Below are 26,356 nucleotides of genomic sequence, written 5' to 3'. Positions count from 1 at the left end.
AAGCGGAAAAGAGAGAAAAAGAACACGTATATCAGATAGACACAGCTGCGCCGCGACCGCCGAGATAAGATATCGGAAGCTTTTTCCTAGATAGCCTTCGTCGTTCCGCGAATCGTTTAATAATCTCGTCGAAGGTCGACAACGTTACCGATAACAACCTCCGCTGGATAAGAAATCGCGCTTCCTTTTTTTTTCCCTCTTCCCCCCCCCCCCCCACCTCTTTTGACCTACGCGTAGTTCTCTTCGTGTCCGGCAAACTATATATTATCGTATTTGCAATGATAACAAGGCGTCTATTTTGCCTAGCGGAAAGAAGCGCGTGTGCCTTTTGAACTCGTGACGCGCGATATCAAGAATGTGTAACGAGACCGATCTATTGTTCAGCGAAATGCGACAGAAAGTAGTTAGAACGAGAACCGTTCCATAGGAATGTGATACGACTCGTTTGAGTCGTTATTTGTATAAAGGAGCTATTCGACGAACTCGGTCAAGCCTGCTAAAATTAGTACGACGTATATACAGTTTCAACGAATACGCGGAAGTTCGCTTTCAAACTTTTATTTCGAACAGCTTCGAGATAAATGTGATAATTCCTATATAAATCCGTCAATGACACGATTTATCTCAAATTCTTCTGTTATCGTAAAAAATTCTTCTCACTCTCACAATATTAGTTATTTTATTATTCGGAGACAGGTACATATATATATATATATATATATATATATATACAGGGTGTCCCATTTTAAAGGACCCACTCAAATATCTTAGAAACACTGCGTTAAATCGAAAAATGTTTCAAACAAAAGTTGTGTGGCTTCAAGGGGGTCATAAGATGGTGACAATGATTTGACCTTGGAAAATCATTTGAAGGTCACGTGAAGGTCAACTTTAAAATCTTAAATAGAAACCCCCATTTTTTATTTAGTATTCTTATAACTGACATCGAGAGCTTTCCAAAACACTATAATAAAGTATTTTGTTATTAAGTACTTTTGGAGTTATTTTGTATTTTAATCTGACATATTTTGATATAAAAAATTGAATATCTCGTAAAATATTTAGTTTTCGATAATCTTACCGTAATACTTTTATGTACAGAATAATAAGACAAATCAATTAGTGCAAAAAAAAAAATAAATAATTGTTTTAAAAAATACATTGTAAATAATTTTCTTAAAAACAATTTTTTTTTTATACTAATTGATTTGTCTCATTATTCTGTACATAGAAGTATTACGGTAAGATTATCGAAAACTAAATATTTTACGAGATATTTAATTTTTTATGTCAAAATATGTCAGATTATGAAATATAAAATAACTCAGTACTTAATAACAAGTACTTAATAACAAAATACTTTATTATAGTGTTTTGGAAAGCTCTCGATGTCAGCTGCGAGAATACTGAATAAAAAATGTGGATTTCCATTTAAGATTTTAAAATTGACCTTCACATGACCTTCAAATGATTTTCCAAGGTCAAATCATTGTCACCATTTTATGGCCCCCTTGAAGCCACACAACTTTTGTTTGAAACATTTTTCGATTTAACGCAGTGTTTCTGAGATATTTGAGTGGGTCCTTTAAAATGGGACACCCTATATATATATATATTTTTTAGCTATATCGTATATCGATATATGTGACAGTAGAATATATCGTATGACAATATATTGGAATTTAATTCCAATATATTTATATTAAACATATTTATACTAGACATTTAGTATATTGTACAAAAATAATTGGAATTAAATTCCAACGTAAATATATTAAATTTCAATACGCTTGACCGTTTTTAATGGAAATATAACGTCTCAAAATTTCTCGTGCGGAAACAATGCGTGATGAAATGATACTCACCGGTGTATCAGGATGATGGCAATGATCCTGAAGCAGAAGGCAGCGCTGTAACAGGGGCGGCGGTGGCTCCTCGCGACGATGTCGGTGACGATGATGATGATGATGATGATGATGATGATGATGATGATGATGATGATGATGCTGCCGATGATGATAATGGAGAATCGAAGCGAAAGAGGAGGAAGCGGAGCCGGGTGGGACCGGCTCGTGCACCAGCAGCCGACGATGATGAAGATGACGCGATATCGTCGCCAGGACACCCACCAGCGCTCCAACTATCAGCACGAGAGCCGCCGAGACGATATAGCCGCTCGCACTCACTGTCAACAAAAATCGGACATTACGATTAGTAAATGAAATTTCCATGGGAAATCTCGTCAATCTTCATAATTTTCAAATTTACCTATTTCACGATTTCTTAATAACAAGAAATTATAAGATATTTAATGCCAAATATAATAAATTATTAATATTACTAGTATTATTAATAATATAATTATCAATATTAATAATTATATTATTAATATTTATAATGTCAAATTATTTGACACACGTAAAAAGAACTCTCTCTCTCTCTGTGTTGTGATAAATTTTGTATTTATAATTGATTTCAAAGATAATTAATTAATATTTTAATGTAATATTACGTAAAATGATAATTTCTTATATGCATATCGAGAATTTATTAATAAAATATATTTTACGTACTTAAAACTATGTAAATAAATATTTATTCTTTTACCGCGCCAAGTCATTTATAATAAAATTAAATAATATATATAAAAATATCTAGCGAATATAATTCATTTAAAAGTTATATAGTTATTACAAGGATTAAAGATAGACAAATCTCTATCGTGCTATCTTGTGCAAAAATACAATGTAACAATTCCAACAATACACACTGTATACCATATAGTATAAAAATGACAATGGGATACATTAAATGATACCTCAATGATATGAATAAAAGAAATGGATAATAATTTATTAATTATATAAATTTATGATACAAAGATAAATAGTATTAATACGCCTGTACTTTCGCGTATCGTGTATCTTAGGACTAACTAAGTTAGAACTGAACGATCGTGACGCGAGTCATCATGTCCTATGTATACGGTTCGCCGAGTCGGCACACATATCGTCGACACGTGGAAACGATTAAATGTCATTTTCCTCGCTGCTACCAAGGACTCGCGAGCATAATCGCAGTCGTAAAGACGCGTCTCGCGTTTAACACATACAGAGAGCGAGCCGTTGTAATCGAGTCAAGTAATATCGTTTTCATCAGAGCGTGCAGCTAAAGGCACATAAATCAAAAGAAACACACGTATTTGGTGTTGTAATTAAATTCGTTAGAGAGCGGCTGGCCGCTAATTGGCGTTCGATTATACGATACATTCACGTTTGATTTTAAAGGAAAAGAAGCGCGTGTCTTCCTCCGGTATTCTGAGAAAGATCTTCATTAAAATTCCCACAAAGGTGTTCAGTAATCAAATCATGTATCTTAACAGGTCACCATTAATAAAGACAATTAACCCATTACGAGAGGTATTTTTAAAATAAAAATTTCATCGTGTGCAAAATGATTTCAAAGGGATAATTTTTTCTTCGCATCTTTTTAGAGAAATTATTATACAGGGGGTGTTTCCTAAATGAGTACACAAATTTAAAAGGGATAATCCTTGAGAAAAATAGATTCTGCAAACATGTGTCCTAAACTACTTCGTTTTCACGTATGTAATAAATGTATAAAATGTAATTTAAAAAAAAAATGTAATAATATATAATAAAAAATATCTAATAATACGACATTAATATCGCGCATACCAAATTCGAATAATAAAATATCCTTAAACGTTTTTCGAAATTTTCATTTTCTTTGCACAACTCTGACACCCTGTATTTTGAAAACCAAGCAGTTTAGGACGCACGTTTATAGGACCTTTTCTTCTTAAAATAACCCAAGGAATATCCCCTTCAAGTTTACGTACTTATTTAAAAAACACTCTGTATATTGTTGAAAAATTATACAATCTCTCTGACAATGAGATTTTTAAAGAATGACAATTCTTTACCAGCCAATATTCTTTACTATTGAATTCTCAATTTTTCAGTAGGCATTTAAACAATTAATCGAAATTGACGTAGCGCTTGATGCGTCGAGATCAACAAGAAAATTCATGAAAAAGGACCAGACTCTCGAGTCGCAGAAGGGCCGAAACATTCTTATCGGGATCTCGCGATCCTTCTCGAGCATCGTACGATCTGATCGCGAAACGCGCCGCGTTCGGCCCCGCGAACGTCAACGTCGGCAGGTGCATCGAGAGATCGAGCGACCGTATCTTCCCTCCCCTTCTCACGGTAGCGATCGCAGAACAGCTTCTCGGTCTCCCTCCGGCTTCGTTCGACGCGCGATGGCCTCCACCGCTTCCTTGTTCTTCTCCTCTTCTACCGTATGGCAGGGACACGCGTGTCCCGTGCGCGTGTCTCGGGGCCCCAGGGAGAGATACAGCTCGGATGCAGCGCGCGGGCAAAGGACCGACGACGACGTCGAGATTGAGAGAGCAGGGACGGGTCACGAATATATATATATATATATATATATATATATATATATATATATATATATATATATATATTCGTCGAATCCGGCGATTTATATCGATGCTCGCGTCGGGTCGCTTTCTTTAATCGTTTGTCTTTGCGATTCGATGTAAAATAGTTTGTTCGTGTGTGTGTTTTTTTTTTTGTAATGAATTCTTTCGATGAATTTTTTAATTTTCACAAAATGCGAGGATAAAACAATATCTTTCATTTCTCTACATCATCTGATTATGTGGAAAAATTTAGTAATGGCTCGAGTTATATCGATAACGAGGTTTCTAGAAGAATTAAAATGTAGGCTGGTGTGGCATCGAAAATTACGAAATAATTTAAAACGAAAGATGCACCGCTCTCAGAACTACCGTTTCGGTGTCTCGCATAAAATTGTTCTTGCGAAATAAAATCTCTTTATACGATCCTCAACGATACGGAATTTGGCGAAGAATTCAATTTAAATAAATTTCAAATCCAAAAAGATTCTCAAGACACAAATTTCTATCAATCTTATATCCGGGGAAAGATTTTATAAATTCTGTTTTCATATAAGAATAATAAATAATAATAAATAAATGAATAAATAAAAATCTTGAATTTTTTTATATACATATTATTACATGAGTTGAAAATTTTATAAAGAGAGAATATATCTTTATTATATCCAAGTGATCGAAAATATTCAGCATCGATACTTCGTAAACCAAGTATCGTGAGCATACTTATACGCCGGCCCTGATTGAAAGCCAGAGAGAGAGAGAGAGAGAGAGAGAGAGAGAGAGCGCGATGAGAACTCGACAGAAAAAGAAGGGGGTGGAGGAGGAGGAGGAGGAGGAGGAGGAGGAGGAGGTGGTGGTACGTCGAGCAAACTGAAGAGGAGGTGAGCTGTGCAGAGCATGCGGTGCACCAGACAAAAAACGATGAGTCCGCGACGGGGACCAGACGGGGGGCAAAAACACGCGACGAGGCCCAAAGCCCAGGCGCTGCGGGCCCCTCGTTTGAACGACTCTCCCCTCCGCCTCTCTCTCTTCTCTCCTTCCCCCCCCCACCCCTCTCTCTCTCTCTCTCTCTCATTCGATGAGCAATGTGTACGTGTGTGCGTATGCAACGTATGCACCGCGCGGCTTCGCCGAGTGCATCCACGAGTATCGCGTGCATCGCGATACGATGACCGAAACTCCGCGATTGTTCGAGCTAGGGATGTTGAAAAGAGAAATCGACAATCGTGTATATATATATATATTATACACATTTACGAAGATTTAATATAATATATTAATATAACATTTAATAATTGAATTCAATGATGACAGATTGCCAGAGATGAATAATTATCGTATTTATTTTTAGATACTTTTTATCTAATCACATGTTATTTTGAAACTAATTGATACAATACGCTTGTGTGTTTATATATACAGGATGGGGCATTTATATCGAGACACCTAAATATGTAAAAAATAAAGCAAGATAGGAAGAGACGTTTCGGACAAAAGTTGTTCGGTTGTAAGGGGGTCGTGAGACGGTGCCATTAGTTTGATCTTGGAGTGGAGGCTCTTCGGAGATTTCAATGTCAATCTTGTTTGATTTTCTTTACACCAATTGACGTCTCTCATTCTTCGAGCTTAAAATATTAAGGTAACATTATTGCGAGATAAATAATTTTTTGAGATATTTCATAGTTTATGTAAAATTGTGTCGAAGTAAAGTGATAAAATATCTCGTAAACTATTAAACTTCTGGCCATCGTATCTCTATAACTTTTTATGCATAATATTGCGAGGAATCGATTTATGTAAAAAAAATTGGGGTGTTTCCATTAAACAAAAAAAAAAAAAAAAAAAACAAGATTGACATTGAAATCTCCGAAGCGCCTCCACCCCAAGATCAAACTAATGGCACCGTCTCACGATCCCCTTAGAACCGAACAACTTTTGTCCGAAACATTTCTTTCTATCTTGCTTTATTTTTTACATATTTAGATGTCTCGATATAAATGCCCCATCCTGTATATGTATAACCACTCGTAAAAAAAAAAATATTTACATCAATATTTTTTACGACTCATTATTGTAATTACTTCTTGAAGACTTTCTCGTCTTATGATAGATGTCTTTGAAATTTAATCTATTAATACGCTATAAAAACGGCAATATCGTTGAAGAGTTGAATAAAAAATTTTCAAAGAGCGTAATAAAATTTGATATATTAATGAGGCGAATATGAAATCGTTTTCTCCACATAGTTTACGATCAATTTCAATCCGGAGACTCGACTCGATTAGCCTAGCGATTAGGCTATCAACAACGTACGAACGTACCGTAATACGTATCTGTGTATATTCCCTCGAGAATGAGTCGACGTTATAGACGCGGCGCGATTGCGAGGGCCCTCGGGTCTTATCTTGAGCTTTCTTGCTCTCCGTTATCACGTCTCGTCCGGATTCGCCGTTCTTTGTGCCGACTCTTGAGTGCCGCCTATTTGGAGCGCTGCGAGACAAAGAGCGCATCGCACTCGCTTGGAGAAGAAGACTAGCAGCGGCCTGGACGAGACCAAGGTGCGCCTCGTGTACGAGGATAGATTGGAAAATAGAGTCGGATAATAGGCGCGCACACAGACGTTAACGAGCAAGAGGTAGAGACAATACGCCCCGTCATCTATGAGTTGGAGACTGCGAGGTACCTTGCGTGCGACGCGATCTCACGATTCGCCATCTTCGCGATAAACTAGAAAGGCTTTTTTTTTTTTTTTTTTTTGTTTATCTCGAAGATATCGATTAATGAAGGTAATTCGTAAAAAGAAATTTATACAACAATATAATTTGGGGAAGAAGATAGTATTACGGTTTTTTTTTTTTTTTTTTTTTTTTTTTTTTTTTTTTTCCCCCTCGTATAATCCTTAAGCGGTATTTTATAGGATGCCTTCTCATTCTTCTCGCTTTGAATTTTAATGAGAGATTCTCCCACGGACTTGAAATCTTCGATCAATTACACACTGTTGAATAGAAAAGCGTCGAGCTATTAATATTCTGCGAGGTATAAGCAATATTGAATGGGAAAACTGACAGATAAAAGTAAGGGTGATCAACCCTCGACCTTAAAAAATCGGGATTTTTTTATTAATATAATTTTAATTATGAAACATAATGCAGTTATAATATTGCATTTTTTTTTTTTTTAATACCTTTAATACTATAAAAAGAACCAGTCTTCGACTATGGAGGTTCGTTTTGTATTTAATTCTGCATTGATTAATTTAATGCTTGACTCCTATCTATGGTTTGTATTTACTATTTATACTCAATTAAAATAGAATCTCTTATAAAATAAAATTAATTTGACAACCATCTATTATTATGTTTTATATTATTTATTTTATGTTACGTGAAAAATCGGGACAAATAGCATCCCGTATGACAGTCGAAAATCGGGATGTTCCAGAAAATTCGGGACGATCGATCATCCTTGATAAGAGCCAAGGCGCGGGTATTGGCGCGCAAGCTTATTATCGTTAAATTTTATTAACGAACGTGGATATGAATATATAAAAATTACATTGAAATTAAAAAAAATTGTAATTAATGCTCGATGAGGCAAAACTTTCGACAAAGATAGATCGCGGACAAGGAGAAGAGGGGAGGGGGGGGGGGAAATCGAGAAATGATGGCACGTGCAGTACGAGCCGGCGCGTCTACCCCGTGAAACGCGACGCCAGACTAAACACTAATACGGATATCGGATTCCGAAAGACGCTTAAACAATGACTTTTTTCATTTTAAAATAGTCCGCGGGATCGTGTTTCCCGCTCGTATTTTGTTGCCACGCGCATTATACGATAATATCCAGTAGGATGCCACGAGTGACGGCATGCCGGGTTAAAGTATAATACCCGTATTCATAGTCCTTCCTTATTTTAAGGACGGAGGAAGCCTCCATGAAGGATTCCTTGAATCTGCAAGCCCACCTTGTTTCATAGATGGACCTCGAGTCTCCCTTTCAGAAGGAAGGAATATTTTAGGGATTTTTAGTGACCGACTGGAGGCAGCACCGTTTTATGCTGCCTGCAACTAATTTCATGTAATACAAATGAAAACTTTTTCGTATCTTCAAAAAATTCCACGGGATTTTTCCAATCGCGAATGTATCTTTTCGGAATCCGCCACAGAATCCGATTCTCTGGATTTTCGTCTTCAAATCCATCGTCAGAATCATTTAAAAATTCATTGTCCATTATCCCTTTTTCCTTTATACACTTTCAGTTTGAGAGCGCGACAACAAATAACCACAAAACCACAAATGTAACGAAACTAACTTTTGGAGGTTATATTTGGTTATATTCTGCGTATCGTCTGCTAAAAAGGTCGCATCCACTCCTCAAGGAAGCTCGTGACCTTCCTTGAGATAAGGGAGCCAATAAGATTCCTTGTTTGGTCAAGGAAAGTTTATGAAACGTAGAACGAGGAACAAGGAATCCTTATTCCTCAAGGACGGACTATGAATACGGGTATAAGTGTCTTCTCTCTCGTGCGCGGACTGTAACGCGCTCTACTTTGTCAACTAGATCACGCGGTAAGGGATTTACAATATAATGTGTCTCCTTTTCAGTTTAATATCACGTTCTCCAACGTACAAGGAGCGATCGATCCGCGCGGATGGAAAGTCGATGCAGGCTTTTTCTTGCATCCGATCAATAGTGGGATCTAAAGCGGCAGATGGCGGATCTCGCGATTCCTCTATCCATTGTCCCGTCTGCGCACGCGACTTCTCGTTAAAACATCTTTAACGATCCGCTGTTCAACGACGAACCGCGGCTGCCGAAGCTGCCGGTACGGGGGGGGACTGTCCTTAACGATGTTCCCGATTTATGTTACATTCGACAATAAAGATTTCGACTCGTTGACGAATCCCTTGAAATCAATCTGTTTCGCTTCTCCTTAAACTTGGTAAAAATTCTAAATAAAATCTTGGAGTGCAAAGAGACGCCGTTGTACTGAAATTAATCTGTCTTACTCTTATTCTTCTCGTTTCGAGACATGGAAGAATTTTTTTTTTTTTCGATCTTTTTTCCATTTCACCGCCGAATAAAAGGGTTAAACGGGGGGGGGGGGGGGGGTTCGCGAGAGTCGGCGAAAGAAAGGGGCAAACTTTTAATCGATCCTCCGCGCGGCGAGGAAGATTAAAAAACGGCTTGCACCCACGCAACGGCTGTCCACGTGCGGGAATGTGTAGGTGAAGTTTACGGATGGAGGATGGGGGAGGAGGTGTCGAAAGAGGAGGCTGTCGTACGAGAGTGCCGGGTACGGTCAGGTTGCGAGGACCGAAGCTGGCCAAGGCCAGAACGCGGTGATGCCGGGGGTGGATTATTTTTAGCGCTCTTCCTACTATTGTGCAAAGCGCGCGGAGTCTGTCGAGTGTCTAGGCGAGAGCTAGCTCGCTTCGACTTACACGTTGCCTTTCGGCGCGCACACGTTGCATCCTAACTTATCTTGCGCAGATGGAAACCCTATAGATATACGTTCGCTGTTATAGCGGCGGCTAATATTCCATTATATTTTTTCCATCAAGATAAAATTTAATAAATCCTCCACGAGAGGAAATATATATCGCATATTGATAGAATGCGCGCTTGTCTTTTAATACAAAACTAAAGTATTTTTTTTCTATATAACCATCTATCTCTTTCGCGTGAGAAAATATTTCGCGCGACAATATTTTACGGATTTCGAAATAAAAAAATTTCTAGATGACACTTTTCCCACAAATACATCTTCAAACATTATTACTGGGACTTCTTCCGAATAAATTAAATGCAATTTTGTATCATAATTGAATTGATGTTCTGTCTAAAAAAAAGAGCAAGCTTTTAAAAAATTTTTCCATAATAAATTCTTTAGCAGATGTGCTTTTATCTTTTTATACGGATCGTAAGCATATGATATTTTGGAAAAACAAAGGGAGCTGTATTTTCTCGAAAAAAAAAAAAAAAAAAAAAAAGATATCGAATTAAACGAATAACAAATAATGGCCAATTATGCAAATTCTTTAGTACACTTTTCAGCGCGAAAATAGATTCAAAAGTAATTTTCTTATATGTCGCATTTTATAAAAAAATATTGAAAAATTATATGTATTTTCAAAAATAACACACATTTACGAAGATTTAATATAATATTAATATAATATTTAATAATTCAATGATGAGAGATTGCGTAAAATGAATAATTATTGGACTTATTTTTAGATACTTTTTATCTAGTCACATGTTATTTTAAAACATATTACACGCGACTTTTGTATAAAGAATGAAGATTGACTCGTGCGTCAGAGCATCCAACATCTGTATGCACGATGACCATGCGATTAATCGCAATTTCCGGGAACGTCCGTTTCTTTGGCACTTGACACCGATTACCTCGGTCTGGACGGATCGTCGCGTCGCGGCGGAAAACGGGGTCGGCCCCGACGAGAGAGACCCGACGTGACGCAATCGACGTACGCGTGACACACATTGGTAGCGCGTAACTCTATCGCGTTGGGTGTTACGTCTCGCGCCGTCGACAAGTGCGTCCTTGGCCAGCGAACGGATAGATAGATAGATAGATGGATGGACATTCGCGCCTCTAAACGTCAAGTGGTCTTGCACGGGATGTTCGCGAGACGGCCGCGTTTCCGTCGACGCGACGGAATATTACGATGCAAAGTAACGAGTGATGAAGTATAAAACACGCGGATCTGTCCTGTCCCTCGTTATCCTCGAGAATCCGGAACGATGAATGAAACGATGCGATGGTGATCTTTCTCGTGACGACGAATAAAATCTGATAAATTCCTCAAATGCAGAGATGTCATCTCGCTAAAAGAATATTCCTCAAATTCTTTTCGTACGCTTCGAAAAATATTTTAGAAAAATTACAATTTTCTCTCTCTCTCTCTCTCTCTCTTTTTGGCGCAAAATAAATCGCGATAACGTCTGAAACTACTGATACTTGAAATGAGTAGAATTTGAAAAATAGTTTGTCATCTGGGAAAATAGAATTTTATCTCGTGGAAGAATGTTTTTTTTTTTTTTTTTTTTTAATTTAAAATTGAAAGTAAAAGGAATATGAATCTTTCTCTGTGATCTTTTTTTTCTGTATTTTTATTTTCGAACTCTTGCAACGAAAACTTGTATTTTCGTGAGCCAAACGAGAGACGTAATAGTTGAAACACAGAGTATACAAAAATATGAATCTTCATTTCGTAAGAGAAGAAATATTTCTCGAATCGTATTTTCATTTTTGTACGTAAATTACAATCTCGATGTGTCATGTTAGAGAAATAAGAAATACAATGAACTATACAGGGTGTCGCATTTTAATGTCCCATCCAAAGTAACTTTTTTATTTTTGATTGTAGAAAAAAATGTTTCAGACAAAAGTTGCGTGATTTCGAGGGGGTTCACATGATAAAAATATGAACTTGACCTTGAGTGATCATTTCAAGATGAGATCAATGTGATGGATGTTTTTTTTTTTTTTTTTTTTAACGGAACCCCCCATTTTTTATTACACATTCTTGTAGCTTACCTCGAGAGCTTTATCAAAACGTTAATAATAAAGCAATCTTTTATTAAGTACTTCTTGAGTTATTTTAGATCTTAATCTGACATATTTTGATATGAAAAATAAAATATCTCGTAAAATATTTAGCTTTCGATAAACTTTTTAATAATTTTATGTACAGAATAATGAGACATATCAATTAGCGTAAAAAAAAAAATAATTGTTTAAAAATATACATTGGAAATAATTACATACTTTTTCTTAAAAATAATTTTTTTTTTTTTTTTTTTTTTTTTTTTTTAACACTAATTGATTTGTCTCATTACTCTGTACATAATAGTATTACGGTAAGATTATGGAAAATTAAATATTTTCAGAGATAAATTATTTTTCAGATCAAGATATAAAATAACTCAAAAAGTACTTAATGAAAAAATACTTTATTATAGTGTTTTAAAAAGCTCTCGAAATAAGCTACAAGAATGTGCGATAAAAAATGGGGAGGGGGGGGGGTGGGGGGTTCCGTTTAAGAAAACATCGATCGCATTAATCACACCTTGAAAAGGTCACTCAAGATCAAATCTATATTTTTATCACGCGGCCCCCTCTCGAAATTATGCAACTTTCGTCTGAAATATCCTTTTCTACAATCAAAAATAAAAAAATTATTTGGGGTGGGACATTAAGATGGGACAACCTGTATTCTCTCTCTCTCTCTCTTTCTCGTGCAACTGCATCTCTTTATTCTCGAGCCTTTAGAGCATGCGCTCTCCCTTAGGTCAACGCGGCGCAATCCCTCGCTGACAAATTGCGGCGAGAAGCACGCGCGAGTATCGCGATTGCAAGAGAAAAAAAACTGAAAGTGCGATCGCGCAATGTAAATAATACGGGGGGCGCCTGGCGGGGCGATTCCTGTTTTCGCGCCCGTCATCGTCCCGAGGTGCAGCGAAGCCGAAGGCTGTGCGCCGAAGGTGGCGAGGAAGGCGAGGAGAAAAAAAGAGAGAAGAAGGAAGAAGAAAAAAGAAAAGGAGAGAGAGAGAGAGAGAAGAGAGAGACGCCGATCGCGTATAGCGAGTCGCGGTCGAGCGCGGTAAATCAAACGGAGATAAGGATCGGGAAAAACGAAAAGCCGTGCCGCTCGAGCGTGAATTGGATCGAAATTAGCGATCTCGCGGGTCTCTCGCTAGGACCGGTCCCGGATCTCATCACACGACCATCAGGCCTTCCCTACCTACCGACTACAGATTACAAGCTACGAATGGCTATGAGTATCTACCGACCGCCGGTGCAGCGAGATGCACGCGGCTTGTTGCATCCCGAGGACGATGCGAGAACGAGGATCTATCCCACGATCGTCTCACAATCAATTCGCGAGCACCGTCATTTTTCCGCATTCCTTCCGCTACGCATAATCGCGCGTATTCTTCCTGAAGAAATGACGCGATTACGCCAAGTTTCTGTAGTAATATAGACGCAGGCAGCGCGCTAATATTTATGTTTAAAAAAAAAAAAAAAAAAAAAAATGTGTAAAAAATATCCTGAAACGTGTCTTTAACATTTTTCTTTTTTTTTTTTTACCTCTCTTACGCATTTCTAAAAATAATACTGCTCCTTAATTTTTGCACAAGCGATACAATAATTTCTTATGCATTGTATAATCAACGATTGTTACATAACAATTATACGAAAGATCGCGTACTAGAAAAAAAAAGTCTATTATTAATAGCTTTCCCCAACTATTTAAAATTATATATATAAAAAAAAAAGTATATAATATTATATTGAAAATAATTATATTTACACGATGAGACATCGCATTATACGCAATCATTAATTATCGCATTTTTTAAGAATTTCATAAAACGGCTACTCTCGCAAGATGTTTAAATTGCCGAAGCGGATTTACGAGCAAATGGGGACAATTGGTGGAAAAGCATTATTTGCGTTAAACTCCGTTCGCGCGCAGACTAAGCCGTATCGATTGCATAACGACATAAAACAAGCCGGTACATAATAGCGGCTCAAGGTCTATTATACGCATATGCGTTGCGTCAGTCGGCGCGATTTTGACAAGTTACATCGTCCACGCTCGGCACGTAAACCCATCTCCGAATCTCGCATATTAATTGATTCGCATCAATATAAGTTCTCGTCCCAAAGATCTATCTGACGTAATTTAGTTACATTGAATATTTAACGCGTATACGGAGAACAAATATTCTTAAACCGCGTAACATAATATTCCTCTTTCTTTTTTTTCTTGTTTATCGCTCTTATATCGAAAAAAATTATTTATTCCAAAATTAATTCTTTTCGATTTTCTAAATTATGCAACTCTACACGTTTAAGGTCAAGGTTTTCGTGTCGATGGTTTTATAATTATTTCTCGCTATTAATATATATAGAGAAGAGATATATTATAACGGGATATATTATAACGGGATATATTGGATGATTGCATAAGTTCGTGCCCGATTTTCGTAGATGGCATTAAGTTACTGCATGGCGGAGTTCTATTGTTTTCGTGTGGTAATTGTTGCTTACACCGAATAGATGACGTTGTCTTATGTCAATTTAGCGTCAGACATTGTTCAGATAAGTCCATTTGTGTATAAGAGAAATCATTAAAAATGGAGAACGAAAGGTGCATTTGCGGCATGTAATGCTATATGAATTTCGGAAAGGCGTGAGTGTTGGGATTGCACAAAAAAATATTCAAAGCGTTTATTTGGACCGCGCTCCTGCTCTCCGAACAGTCAAAAAGTGGTTTGGCAGATTTCGAAATGGTGATTTCAACATGGAGGATCAACCCCGCTCTGGACGGCCTTCTGGCATCGATGATGACATTGTGCATGCCTTAGTGGAAAGAAACCCAAGGATTACAACTGAGGATATTGCTGAGAGGCTGAACATCGATAATTCAACCGCTTTTCGTCATTTAAAAAAGCTTGGATACATTTCCAAGCTTGATACGTGGGTGCCGCGTCTCCTGACTGAAAGGAATAAGCTGCAGGAAAACTGCAGGAATTGCAATGGGAAATTCTGCAGCACCCGCTATATTGTCCAGATATTGCGCCTTCAGATTTTTATCTGTTCCGGTCTTTGCAGAATAGTTTAAATGGCAAGAATCTCAATTCCGAGGAAGCTGTCGAAAACCACCTTAGAAACTTTTTTCAAGAAAAACCAAGTTCTTTCTTCAAAAATGGAATCGACAAGCTTATAGATCGTTGGAAAACCATTGTAGAAAAGAATGGAGACTATATAATTGATTAATAAAAGTGTTATCTCTAAAATATAATCTATTGAAGTTTATATTTAAATCGGGCACGAACTTATGCAATCACCCAATATATATTTTCTATATTTACGTACAACGTGTAATCATCGCGATCATCATGTGCGACGCACAATAATATACAACGGAACGGTAAACGATAAACGGTGTGTGAATTTCATTTCGTCATGCTCTTCGATATACGATACTTGTCTCTGGCCGATTGATTATCCAATTGTGCAGCTTTTTAAGAATAGACCTTCCGTTCGAGAACCTTGGCCAAGCAGACGTGGACCAGACGCGCTCGCGGCGTATGGACAGACGACTAGCTGTATTTCGTCAACACAAGTCATCCGCTCGTTTTCACACTCACGTCTGTGTGGATCTGTATATGTATGTGTGTGTTTATCCTTCTCTCACACCTAACAAAACAGTTCTTAAGCCAAGTTTATACAATACTTCTTTTTTATCACACATTTTACTTTATTGAATTTTAGAAAAATCACTGTCATTTATGTGCGAAATTAAAACATATGCTCTTCTATTCGATAAAAAGTTGCACATAATTATAGACTAGATTGTGTGTGTGTGTGTCAAAAATTCTTGACAGATATATTTATCATAATTAAATGAGTATAGGTATTTTTTTATCGGTATATATATATATATATATATATATATATATATATTTTTTCCTTTTTTTTTTTTTTTTTTTGAGTAATTATATTTCAACATAAATAATGTGGCAGGGAAAACAAAAATATTGTTTTCGTTAACATGTTATTATTGTATATCGAACGCGATGTATACACCAGGATTAAAATTTGTCTTAATTAAGAGCCTATATATAAACATGTTCCTATTCTTATCATCTTGTGATTCAGATTATCTGCAGTAATTATGGTTTATTATTGCATCTGTCACTGTCATCTGTCACCACACAAGTTTGACCGATGCGTCATATTGCTCAGCATTCCACAGCAGGGATTCCCAAACTCTTTTCAGTCTTTCGCTCAAATATATTGTCGAAAATACAACTATTATATTATTAATTATATATATATATATATATATGCATTATGCATTATGACATAAATTTGTGTACATATTTGAGTTAAAGATCTCAAACATATTAAACAATGAAATGACTTAAAAATATATATACTTTATATCTTCTATTATTTAATTTTTTCTCAGTTTAAAAGAATATGATGTAAATTTCTTGCATAATTATTTTATAATTTATTCCAAAGGACAGATACGATTAATCATGTTCTCCCATCATGAAAAAAATCCAAAAATAATTAAATTTACATATACATAGTACAAAAGAACTTTGTTTTTCATTCTTACGCGTCTCCTCTATTAATTAAATATTTTTACATTTTTTTTTCTTTTTTTTTTTTAATTTTTCCACCACGCCCTGCTTCTTAAGCAACATATCCCGAGTTTGGGAACCAGTGCACTGGAGCGATGCACGCGAATAGTGCGCTGACATCCGTCAGAGTCGCAGACGAGAGCAGAGCGCACGCGCTTCCCTTTCCTCGCGTTTCATCGTCATTCGGCCGAGCTATTGTTTCTTCCATATCAGCGCTGACAGATCATGTCTCGCTCTCCTAACATTGATTTGACACGTGTCAATGTCGATGCGTGTACCGGCTTCGCACCTCCCGGAAGAACGAAACGTGTCGATGACGTGTCGAAGCGAATGTAATACGATTCAGGAAAGATTAATCTTTCTGAAATTTTCGACAAAGTTTTTTCCTGCTGCAATAAATTCTATTCATAAGACGTGAGATTTGTAATAAATTTGTAGCTTAATCTTTCAATGCAATTTTGCATTAACACCTTATTGTTAGTAAAATATATAATTTATCTTAACACGTTAAAGATTCTGACAAATAATCGTTGTAATTTGTTTAAAAAAAATGTACAATCTACTTAAAATTCAAGATAAATAAAAAAATATTGCTTTTGTTTATTATACTTTTTTATAAACTTTTTTTATAAATTAGAAATAATTCAATTTTCAGAAGAAGATACATATTGTCAGTAGAATGTTAATGTGAAAATAATTTAACGTCCTAAGATTTATATTATGCCATCATGGATATTATCTTCATTTTGTTACGCTATATTGAAATTTCTATATTTCATTTATCATGATTAATCATGATATGCAGTTGTATATTTACTTGATGATATAATTACGAACGCGTAGCTGGAATTAATACAACAAAAATGTCACTTCTGTTTGAAGGAAACGTGTCGCGGAATTAAAGTGACAGGTGCTCTTCATATTCGCGGAGTATCATTAGAAATTGATTCTACATGAATAAAAGCACAACCGTAAGCAAAATATATATATATAATAATAAAAAAAAATAAAAATAAAAATTAGCTTAATCACATTTTTATATATATAAAAATTTAATATTTGAGCGAGAAATGTCATTCGTAAGAAAAGAGAGTGTATATATTAACTATATAAAATTATACAATTATTATTCCTAACAATATTAAAACATATACGGCAAAAATAATTGTTATCTATTATATTCTTAAAAATGGATTTTTCTCTTGTTTCTAATTTTTTGTGTTACTAAATATTATATGCAAATACTATATGCTAAGAATAATAAACAGCTACTTTTAGCGATAGATGCGGTAACTACGAATACGGATCATCAAATTACAAAGCGATTCGCTGGAAAAAAAAAGAAAAAAAAAACTAATATAATCATTACGTCAAATTTAGCAACCTCGAGAGTCATTCTTAACATGTCGCTATATCACTTTACGTGTGCCATTAATATAAATCGACAGTGCAAAAAATATCCCTTTCGATGAACAATATCTCGAAAATTTCCGGCACACATTGACAGTTCTTCGATACTTCAACTATACGTTCGAAAATAGTATTAATATCGCGTTATCGAAGGTAAATATCAATATAGTCCGATAAGCCCCGTTAGTTCTCTTAAGTTGTGTGTGTTTATGGCACGCCATATACTTCCTCCACTCCTCTAGTGTCACAAACAGACATCCTTTGCACGTGCATGCGGGTGAACGTGTACCGCAAGAGGTTATTTTTGTTTAGTCTGTCGGTCGTTCGCGTCTCCGTATTCTTTCAAAACTATCGTCGCGTATAATTGACAGCTTTGCCACGCGCATGGCAAAGCTGTCAATATACGAATACTTCACCTTCCGCCACTTGTCGTTGTAAAATATGCTACAGTTGAGTCCTTCATAAGACAAAAATCAGAGCACGGTTGCTCCCTCTATATCTGCTTCTGGATAAAATTTTCCCTCCATATTGCAAATTTTAATTAAAAATTAATATATAAATATGAAGAATATATGATATAAAAACATTCTCGATGAAGGATTTGTTTCAAGAGTCAGCCATGTTAAAGAAGAATATTGATGTCTAAATATAATAAATTATATAAATATATGATTATTATTACGAAAGGTTGAAAAAGTAAGAATGAAAGAGGGAGAATAATTTTTTTTTTCAATTAAAAAAAAATACGATAAAAGAGATCTAAAAATTTTTTTAAGAAATAATAAGAGGAAACTAAACTTTTTGGAATTGTTAAAAATCGATGGGGGTTGCGGTGGTTTGCAATCGTTATTTTACGACCCGCTTTGGTTGCTCGGTGAAATTTACTTCCCCGCTCCCGGAAGTCGCGTTATTCCTTCCGGACGGAGACGAGTCCCGAGAGCCGTCTGTCAACATTATAGACACGGTGCTTACGGTGCTCTCCCTACAACGGAGCGAGTCAATACTTTACAGTTCGAAGCGAACGCTCGCTCGTACCACCTCGCCATCAACCCCCTCGTCGTGCACCCCGTTCGTGGAGGGTGCCAAGAGCACCGGGGGCTTTACATCGCTTCTCCTGCCCTTTCTGCCCATCGTCGTGCGCAAATACGACCAACGTATTGCGAACTTTGTCGGTCTGTAAACCGTCCTTTGCGAATACGAAGAATAGAGAGATATATAAGAGCGACGAATTGGGGGGGGGGGGGGGAACGTTTGGCGAATAATATTTAAAAAATAATCGAATTTTTAAATTTTAATTACGTTTACCGTTTATATAATAATAATTATAAATTTTCACACTTTAATTGCTTTGTTATGCTTGACACTTCGATTGAAAGAGTATGATATACGAAAAGTATATACAATTCTCTAAATAATAATTGGAAAAAAAATATTGTAAATATACCTTATTCGCATCCTTTTAGAAAATTAAAAACTTTCGGTGTAAAAAGAATTTACAAAAGAGATTTTTTTATGCCAAATATTAAAGAAAATATATAAGATAAGAATTATAATATATTTATTGTCTATCTCATTGCTTATTACGGATTTACTGCGGGGAGAAGGGAGTGTATACTATAATCGGAAAATATTCTATTGTAGAAAATATTTTGTAAAATGTATTGCAGGATGTTAAATGTTTATAGAACTGTAATAACACGCGACGCGATATATAAATATTTTATATTCAACATTATTAATAATGCTCCTATATTACCGTACTTGTATCGAGAGATCTCACTAAATGAAAAGTTTTTAGATATTTTCGAATTAAACGAGTCGCAATGTGGCAAAAACGAAAATACGAGAATAAAAATGTCTTCAGCGCAGAATATTTTCAATCGACATATACACATATGTGCCTCTCGTATAAAGATTGTCCGACAGTAATTAGCGAAACGACGCAGCGCGAAAACGTTGTTGCGTAAGGTCCGTGATCCGGGAGGGTGGCAAATGTTAGCGGGAGGGAAGGGGTAGGGGAGGATAGGAAGGGGTGAAGGGAAAAAGAAGGGGTGGCGAGAGGACGAGTATCTAGGTCTGTGTAACGATTTTTAGAGCCTCGACCCTCCGATCGTTCGGGCCATAAAAAACTTGAGGCACCCCAGAGTAGTCGGAGAGCCCCATGTGCCAGGGTTTCCATAGCGACCGGAGCCCTTTCGCTCGCTCTTCGCCCGCGGGCCCCCCATCACCCCTCCCCTTCCCTCCCATTTCCCGCTTCGTCCTGCTCTGCGGTAACCTACCCGGCTGCCGCCACCCTTAACGCGTTCTAACGCCCTCGAATCCCGGGGATATACGTCGCAATATACGAGCACGACACAGCCGAAGAACCGATGGAAATCCTCAGTCCGGAGAGTCGATCGTTCGGTTAAATTTCTCGCCTTTTTTTATATCGCTTCGAAAAAAAGCTATAAACCCCTTTAATCCTTCAATATAGAAGAAATACCCTTTTAACGGGGATGGATGCGCGAGGGTCGAGTCGAAAAAATTCGTATTCCTCTTCGAGAAATTAAGGTGCGGATTTAGGTGAAAAGAGAGCCGTTAGCTATACGCGCGGAATTATACTTAGTAAATCCGATGGACGTCTCTTTGTCGTATAATGAATTTTAATATTATAATATACAAAAGGATATTCTCGAATCAACAGAGATTTTTTTTTTTTTTTTTAATTTTTTGGAAGCGGAATTTTCGTAAAGAATACACAGTGGGGTCTACGAAATATTTCTTTGAATTTATACGAGACGAGGGGCATTACATACTTTCTCTCCGCTGGTGTATCATCGGTGCGCGTCAGTTCTTTTCGAGGGATACAAAAATAAATCGCGAGTTTTGGGATGCCTGACCGGTTACTCAGGCCATTTAGTCATTCCTCTTATACCGGGTATACCGGGTATCACGGCAGTCACGAGAACTCATCGTTGGGCACTGTCCAGATCGGTACGAATTAGATCGTAAAAGAGAAGGATGACTCTACGCTCTCTTGCAGGAGCACGGAAATAAACGCGTTAAGTAATGATACAAATGTATGGGGGATAGCGTGGAATAACCGGAATTGGACAGCGAATAAATGGCGATTTTTTTTTTTTTCCAGGCGAATTAAATCGATATACACGATGTTCCGAAAATCCAGGCACATTCATAGCAGGGTAAATTGATTATAATTGATTGTACTTTGCTTTTTTTTTCATGTGTGATAGATAACTTAATTTTAGACAACATAACGTATCAGCATTCTTTTGTAATTGTGTTAATTCGATATACTAGAGATAAAAGAATAATGGATACTTAAAGTAACGATTGTTATATTATTAGAGTTATAATATATCGATCGAGAATTGAAACATTATACGGCAAATTGAGCTATCGCTAATAAATAATATCATTAGTTAATTTCGGGATTGAAAATTTCGCGTAAGAAATATCTTAAATCTTAACGAAGAATATGAGTATTCGTGAGCTTTGTTTCTTCGCTCGACGCTCGTATGTAAATCGAAAGTTAAGTTCGTACGAACGATGTGTCGGAGGATTCGATAATCGTTCTTCAACGTCATTGTTTGGCATTGTGTTCTCGCTGCATAATTCGCACGTGCGACAAGAAGATATAATAGGGTAATAAAAGGAATAAGCAAGAGAAGCACACATTTAGCCGATGCGCGAAAGGGCCGATCAGCTGATTTCTACGCGAAGTCACGACCCGTGTATGTAGCCAGACGTAATCAACACACACACACACACACACACACACACACACACACACACACACACACACACACACACACACACACACACACACACACTTTTTCTCTCTATTTTATTGGTACAAACTAATTTGGGTAATTACGCATATTAAGACCCCACCCCCGCAGGATAGTGATGTTGACATATGTTGTCAAGGTCATGATCCTGATCAACATTCCGAAGGCTTTAGCCGGCGATCGTTGTTTATTCAAAAGTTATTAACAAATAAATTTCGAGAAGTATAACCACGTAAATTTCGAACAAATACAAAGCTCATCTGAAAATTCGCCAACTTTTTATTGCGCCCGTGTAACACAGGCACGAAAAAATAAATTATAAGAAAAGAAGAAATGCTACGCGAAACAACGGGAGGGAAAAAGAAAGGCCAACAAGTGGTCAAAGAAGCTATCTCCCCTCTTTTCGATCCGGTCAATGCTCCGATTTCCGTTTGTTGTAAACGAAAGGTAGCGCGAGACGGTGCACGAGAGGATACGAAGGAGAGGGGAAAAAAAAAAGGAGCGCGAGGAAGAAATGGGGAAGGTGGCTGCGCGTACGGTTGGAATAGTTAAAAATAACTCTGACAGCGAGGATCCTGCGGTTCCTGTAAACACAAGCTCGAGCATGGCAAAACGAATACGGCGTTGATCGCATACTCGCGTGTGTGTGAACCGGTGATCCGAGAGGGATTTTGGCGAGAGACGGCGCGGCGAAAGTACGTATCTCATTCAGATGAATTTAAGGGATCAAACGAGAATATCGTCTTATGCCTTGTATATAAAATATAAAATCTTTTAGAATACTGAGAAAAGCATTTTCAATCATTTTCTTTAAATAAATTTCTTTTCTAATAAATAAAGTGATATTTTATAAAATTTGTTCTTAACGTGTATTATATTGGGTAATTGCATAAGTTCGTTCCCGATTTAAATATAAACTTCAATAGATATAAACTTCAATAGATTATATTTTAGAGATAACACTTTTATTAATCAATTATATAATCTCCATTCTTTTCTATAATGGTTTTCCAACGATCTATAAGCTTGTCGATTCCATTTTTGAAGAAAGAACTTGATTTTTCTTGAAATAAGTTTCTAAGGTGGTTTTCGACAGCTTCCTCGGAATTGAGATTCTTGCCATTTAAACTATTCTGCAAAGACCGGAACAGATAAAAATCTGAAGGCGCAATATCTGGAGAATATGGCGGGTGCTGCAGAATTTCCCATTGCGACTCCTGCAGTTTTCCTGCAGCTTATTCCTTTCAGTCAGGAGACGCGGCACCCACGTATCAAGCTTGGAAATGTATCCAAGCTTTTTTAAATGACGAAAAGTGGTTGAATTATCGATGTTCAGCCTCTCAGCAATATCCTCAGTTGTAATCTTTGGGTTTCTTTCCACTAAGGCATGCACAATGTCATCATCAATGCCAGAAGGCCGTCCAGAGCGGGGTTGATCCTCCATGTTGAAATCACCATTTCGAAATCTGCCAAACCACTTTTTGACTGTTCGGAGAGCAGGAGCGCGGTCCAAATAGACGCTTTGAATATTTTTTTGTGCAATCCCAACACTCACGCCTTTCCGAAATTCATATAGCATTACATGCCGCAAATGCACCTTTCGTTCTCCATTTTTAATGATTTCTCTTATGCACAAATGGACTTATCTGAACAATGTCTGACGCTAAATTGACATAAGACAACGTCATCTATTCGGTGTAAGCAACAATTACCACACGAAAACAATAGAACTCCGCCATGCAGTAACTTAATGCCATCTATTGAAAATCGGGCACGAACTTATGCAATCATCTAATATATATAAGAATATTTATGATTCTATATAATATTTCCAAACAATCAGTGAAAAATATTTCTTCGAAATTTATAATATTTGATAGATATTAAGATTTTTAATAAATCTTTTCTCTTGATAGCAATCTATTCGATTTATCGAGTTGTCCAAAGAAATGACGCCTAATTATTTTGAATATAATTAGACTGTTCAATATTTAAAAAATGATTCTCTCTTTGTATTGTATATATTTTTTATTTTGGATACTAAAAATTTGTAGGCAAAATTTTATAAGATTTTAAAGACTACTCAATATAGTACGTGATATAAGAGTTAAAGTTTTTTTTATGAGAATCTTTGGTTTCCGAATAAAATATAATATTCCTTTAACACATAATAACTTTTAACACAATAATATTCTTTTAACACACATACACATTAAGCAAGACATTTATTCTCAGTTTAAGTATTATCTGTACTCACGTGCTTCCATAGAGGTGTCTTGAGTCAGTGGTGGACGTTGCGTCGTCGTCGTCGTCGTCGTTGTCGTCGTCGCCGTCGACGATACGTACGAATCTTCGACGTCGTGCGCGACGGTTACCTTGATCTGCTCCTCGTCGCTCTCTTCGTTCTTCGGTGAGTTTCGCTCGGAATTCGCGCGCACTCTTACACGCTCGGCCACCTGCACATCGTCTCCGAAGAACGCCAACCGCGACGATGACATCGGCCCGGCGACTGTTGTCGTAGTCCACTCGATGACACTATCACCACCAATTACGACCGCACCATTATCCTTGTTCCCCACGAGCGCCAACTTCCTTCCGCTATTATCATCCTTCACCCCATCCTCGGTCACTCCCTCGACGTCATCTTTCTCGGTGCTTCCGGTTCGTCGAGTAGCACCGAGATACGCGATGTCCCGCGTGGTCGTTCTCGTCGCCACCGCCGTTGTCGTCGTCGCCGTTGTTCTCGAAACGCTCTCGTGAAGTAGGATATCCCGCAGGGAATTCTCCGGGCGCAATATCGATTCTCCGAACTTGAAGACGGGTTCTAACAGCGGAGAAATTGCTGGGACTGTTGGGCGAAAGCCATCGTCGACGGGCGGTGCGGATTCCAGCTTGCGAGGTTGTAGAGAATGTTCGTCAATACGTCGCCGTGTCTCTGGCCAGGAATCGATGAAGTTTGGAGAGGATTGATCTTTCAGCCTCGATCTCTTGCTGTTTGGTACTCGTTTAGCTCTTCTTCGTCGCGTTGCGATCTCTTCATCCTCATTGTCACGTACCGTTGTCAGAGCTGAGAGATCTTGATGCCTGACGATGAGAATATTCAACGGCGCACTCGATAATGACGGGGATGATAATGACGACGACAACGACAACGACAACGACGACGACGACGACGACGACGACGACGACGACAGCGGTGGCGTTAACAATAGCGGCGATGTTAATGATAGAGAAGACGACGTCAATAACAACGGCGGCGCGGACGAAGACGAAAGACGCGTCGACAATGTAGCAAGATGATCCAGAGTTCTTCGATTCGCGTGATCTTGAGAACCGATTTCGTTAAGGCTGGACGCACGCTTCGTCCGCTGATCGGACGTTCGCGACGGTAGATGAATAGATGCAGCGGCGTCGGCTGGACGGAGGCTGTCCAGCGGCTGAATTATCACCGGCGCGGCCGTTGTCACGCGCGTTAGATCGTCGAGGAGAGCAACAACGAGAAGAAGCAGGGGCAAGCCCACCCCCGCCCCCGTGGTGGCACCCGCTACCCCCTTCCGTGCGATGAATATCCGCGAGGAGGCCGTTCAGTCTGCTCGTCCGCGATCCGTTCGCGACGATGAACCTCGTCGTCGTTCTTTGCCTTTTTGTTTTCTTTCTCTTTCTTCTTCTTCTTCTTCTCCTCCTCCTCCTCCTCCTCCTCCTCCTCCTCTTCTTCCTCCTCCTCCTTCTCTTCCTCGCGATCTACACGCAACCACGCGGTCCAGTGGTTTTCCTCCGTTTCCACTCGTCCGCATTCGACGATTACGTCCCGCGTCGCGACGATCGGTCCACCTCGGCTCGCGACGGCGTAATGCCGTTTTGGCATCTATTATCGCGTCGCGCGTACCAGCCACGTGATGCTGCCCCTTTTGCGCTTGATGTTGCCGCCGCGATAGGCGATCGACTCCACCACGTGCTCGATCGACGGGCCGGACAATACTGTGTACTCTGTCCGCGCGCATTCCGCCATCATCGCGCGCCCCTCGAAACACAGCCGGTGCCGCGACCCGCGTCCCGGCGATGCTTCGCGCATCGACGTTGCCCGTCTCGCGGCATTCTCCGCTCACGTTTCCGCTTCCTCCACCGCGTTCTCGCTATCTAATTCGACGACGTCCAGATAGCGCTCACAGGACTACAGTGCAATCTGAAACAATCGAAGAATCCCATAATTGAATGGAGAAACTTTTCTCTTGTATCTAATAAATATTGCATTTTCGCGCAAAAATCTATATATTTTGTCATTGCAATATATTATTTAATCCATCTATAATTAAAATATTATAATTATTTAATTCTAAATTTTTATTTATTTTTCTATTTTTTTTTTATTTATTTAAAATGTTTTAATATATCTTTTTTATTAAAATTTCTCAACAATATGTCAATCGAAAGTCATTTCATTTTCTTTTAAATAATTTTTCTGATTATTATTTAGATAAACATTTTTTTATATTT

At 37.8% G+C, this 26,356-nt stretch overlaps 1 protein-coding gene across 1 annotated transcript; it reads right to left on the bottom strand.

Annotated features, from left to right (window-relative positions):
* Positions 1 to 1,781: 1,781 nt before the first annotated feature.
* Positions 1,782 to 25,436, bottom strand: LOC138943917 (uncharacterized). The gene is made up of 2 exons (XM_070314823.1): positions 24,120 to 25,436; positions 1,782 to 2,185 (listed from the first exon to the last, which is right to left on the bottom strand). Exons 1-2 carry the CDS (start codon positions 24,358 to 24,360, stop codon positions 1,782 to 1,784), a joined length of 645 nt encoding a protein of 214 aa, XP_070170924.1. The 5' UTR covers positions 24,361 to 25,436.
* Positions 25,437 to 26,356: the final 920 nt, after the last annotated feature.

Source organism: Polyergus mexicanus, unplaced genomic scaffold, assembly GCF_030449975.1.
Source record: "Polyergus mexicanus isolate NDT 795.1 unplaced genomic scaffold, iyPolMexi1.0 SCAF_57, whole genome shotgun sequence".
Classification (NCBI taxonomy): Eukaryota; Metazoa; Arthropoda; class Insecta; order Hymenoptera; family Formicidae; genus Polyergus; species Polyergus mexicanus.
Note: the sequence above shows the minus strand (reverse complement) of the source record. Positions and strands in the feature narration are given on the sequence as shown.

What these genes read in the sequence shown, in the direction of transcription:
- LOC138943917 (XM_070314823.1), bottom strand. Translation starts at nt 24,360, where the DNA reads ATGTCATCGTCGCGGTTGGCGTTCTTCGGAGACGATGTGCAGGTGGCC. An exon ending in AGACACCTCTATGGAAGCAC is followed by an intron (nt 2,186 to 24,119) that starts GTGAGTACAGAT and finishes TTTTGTTGACAG; the next exon opens with TGAGTGCGAGCGGCTATATC.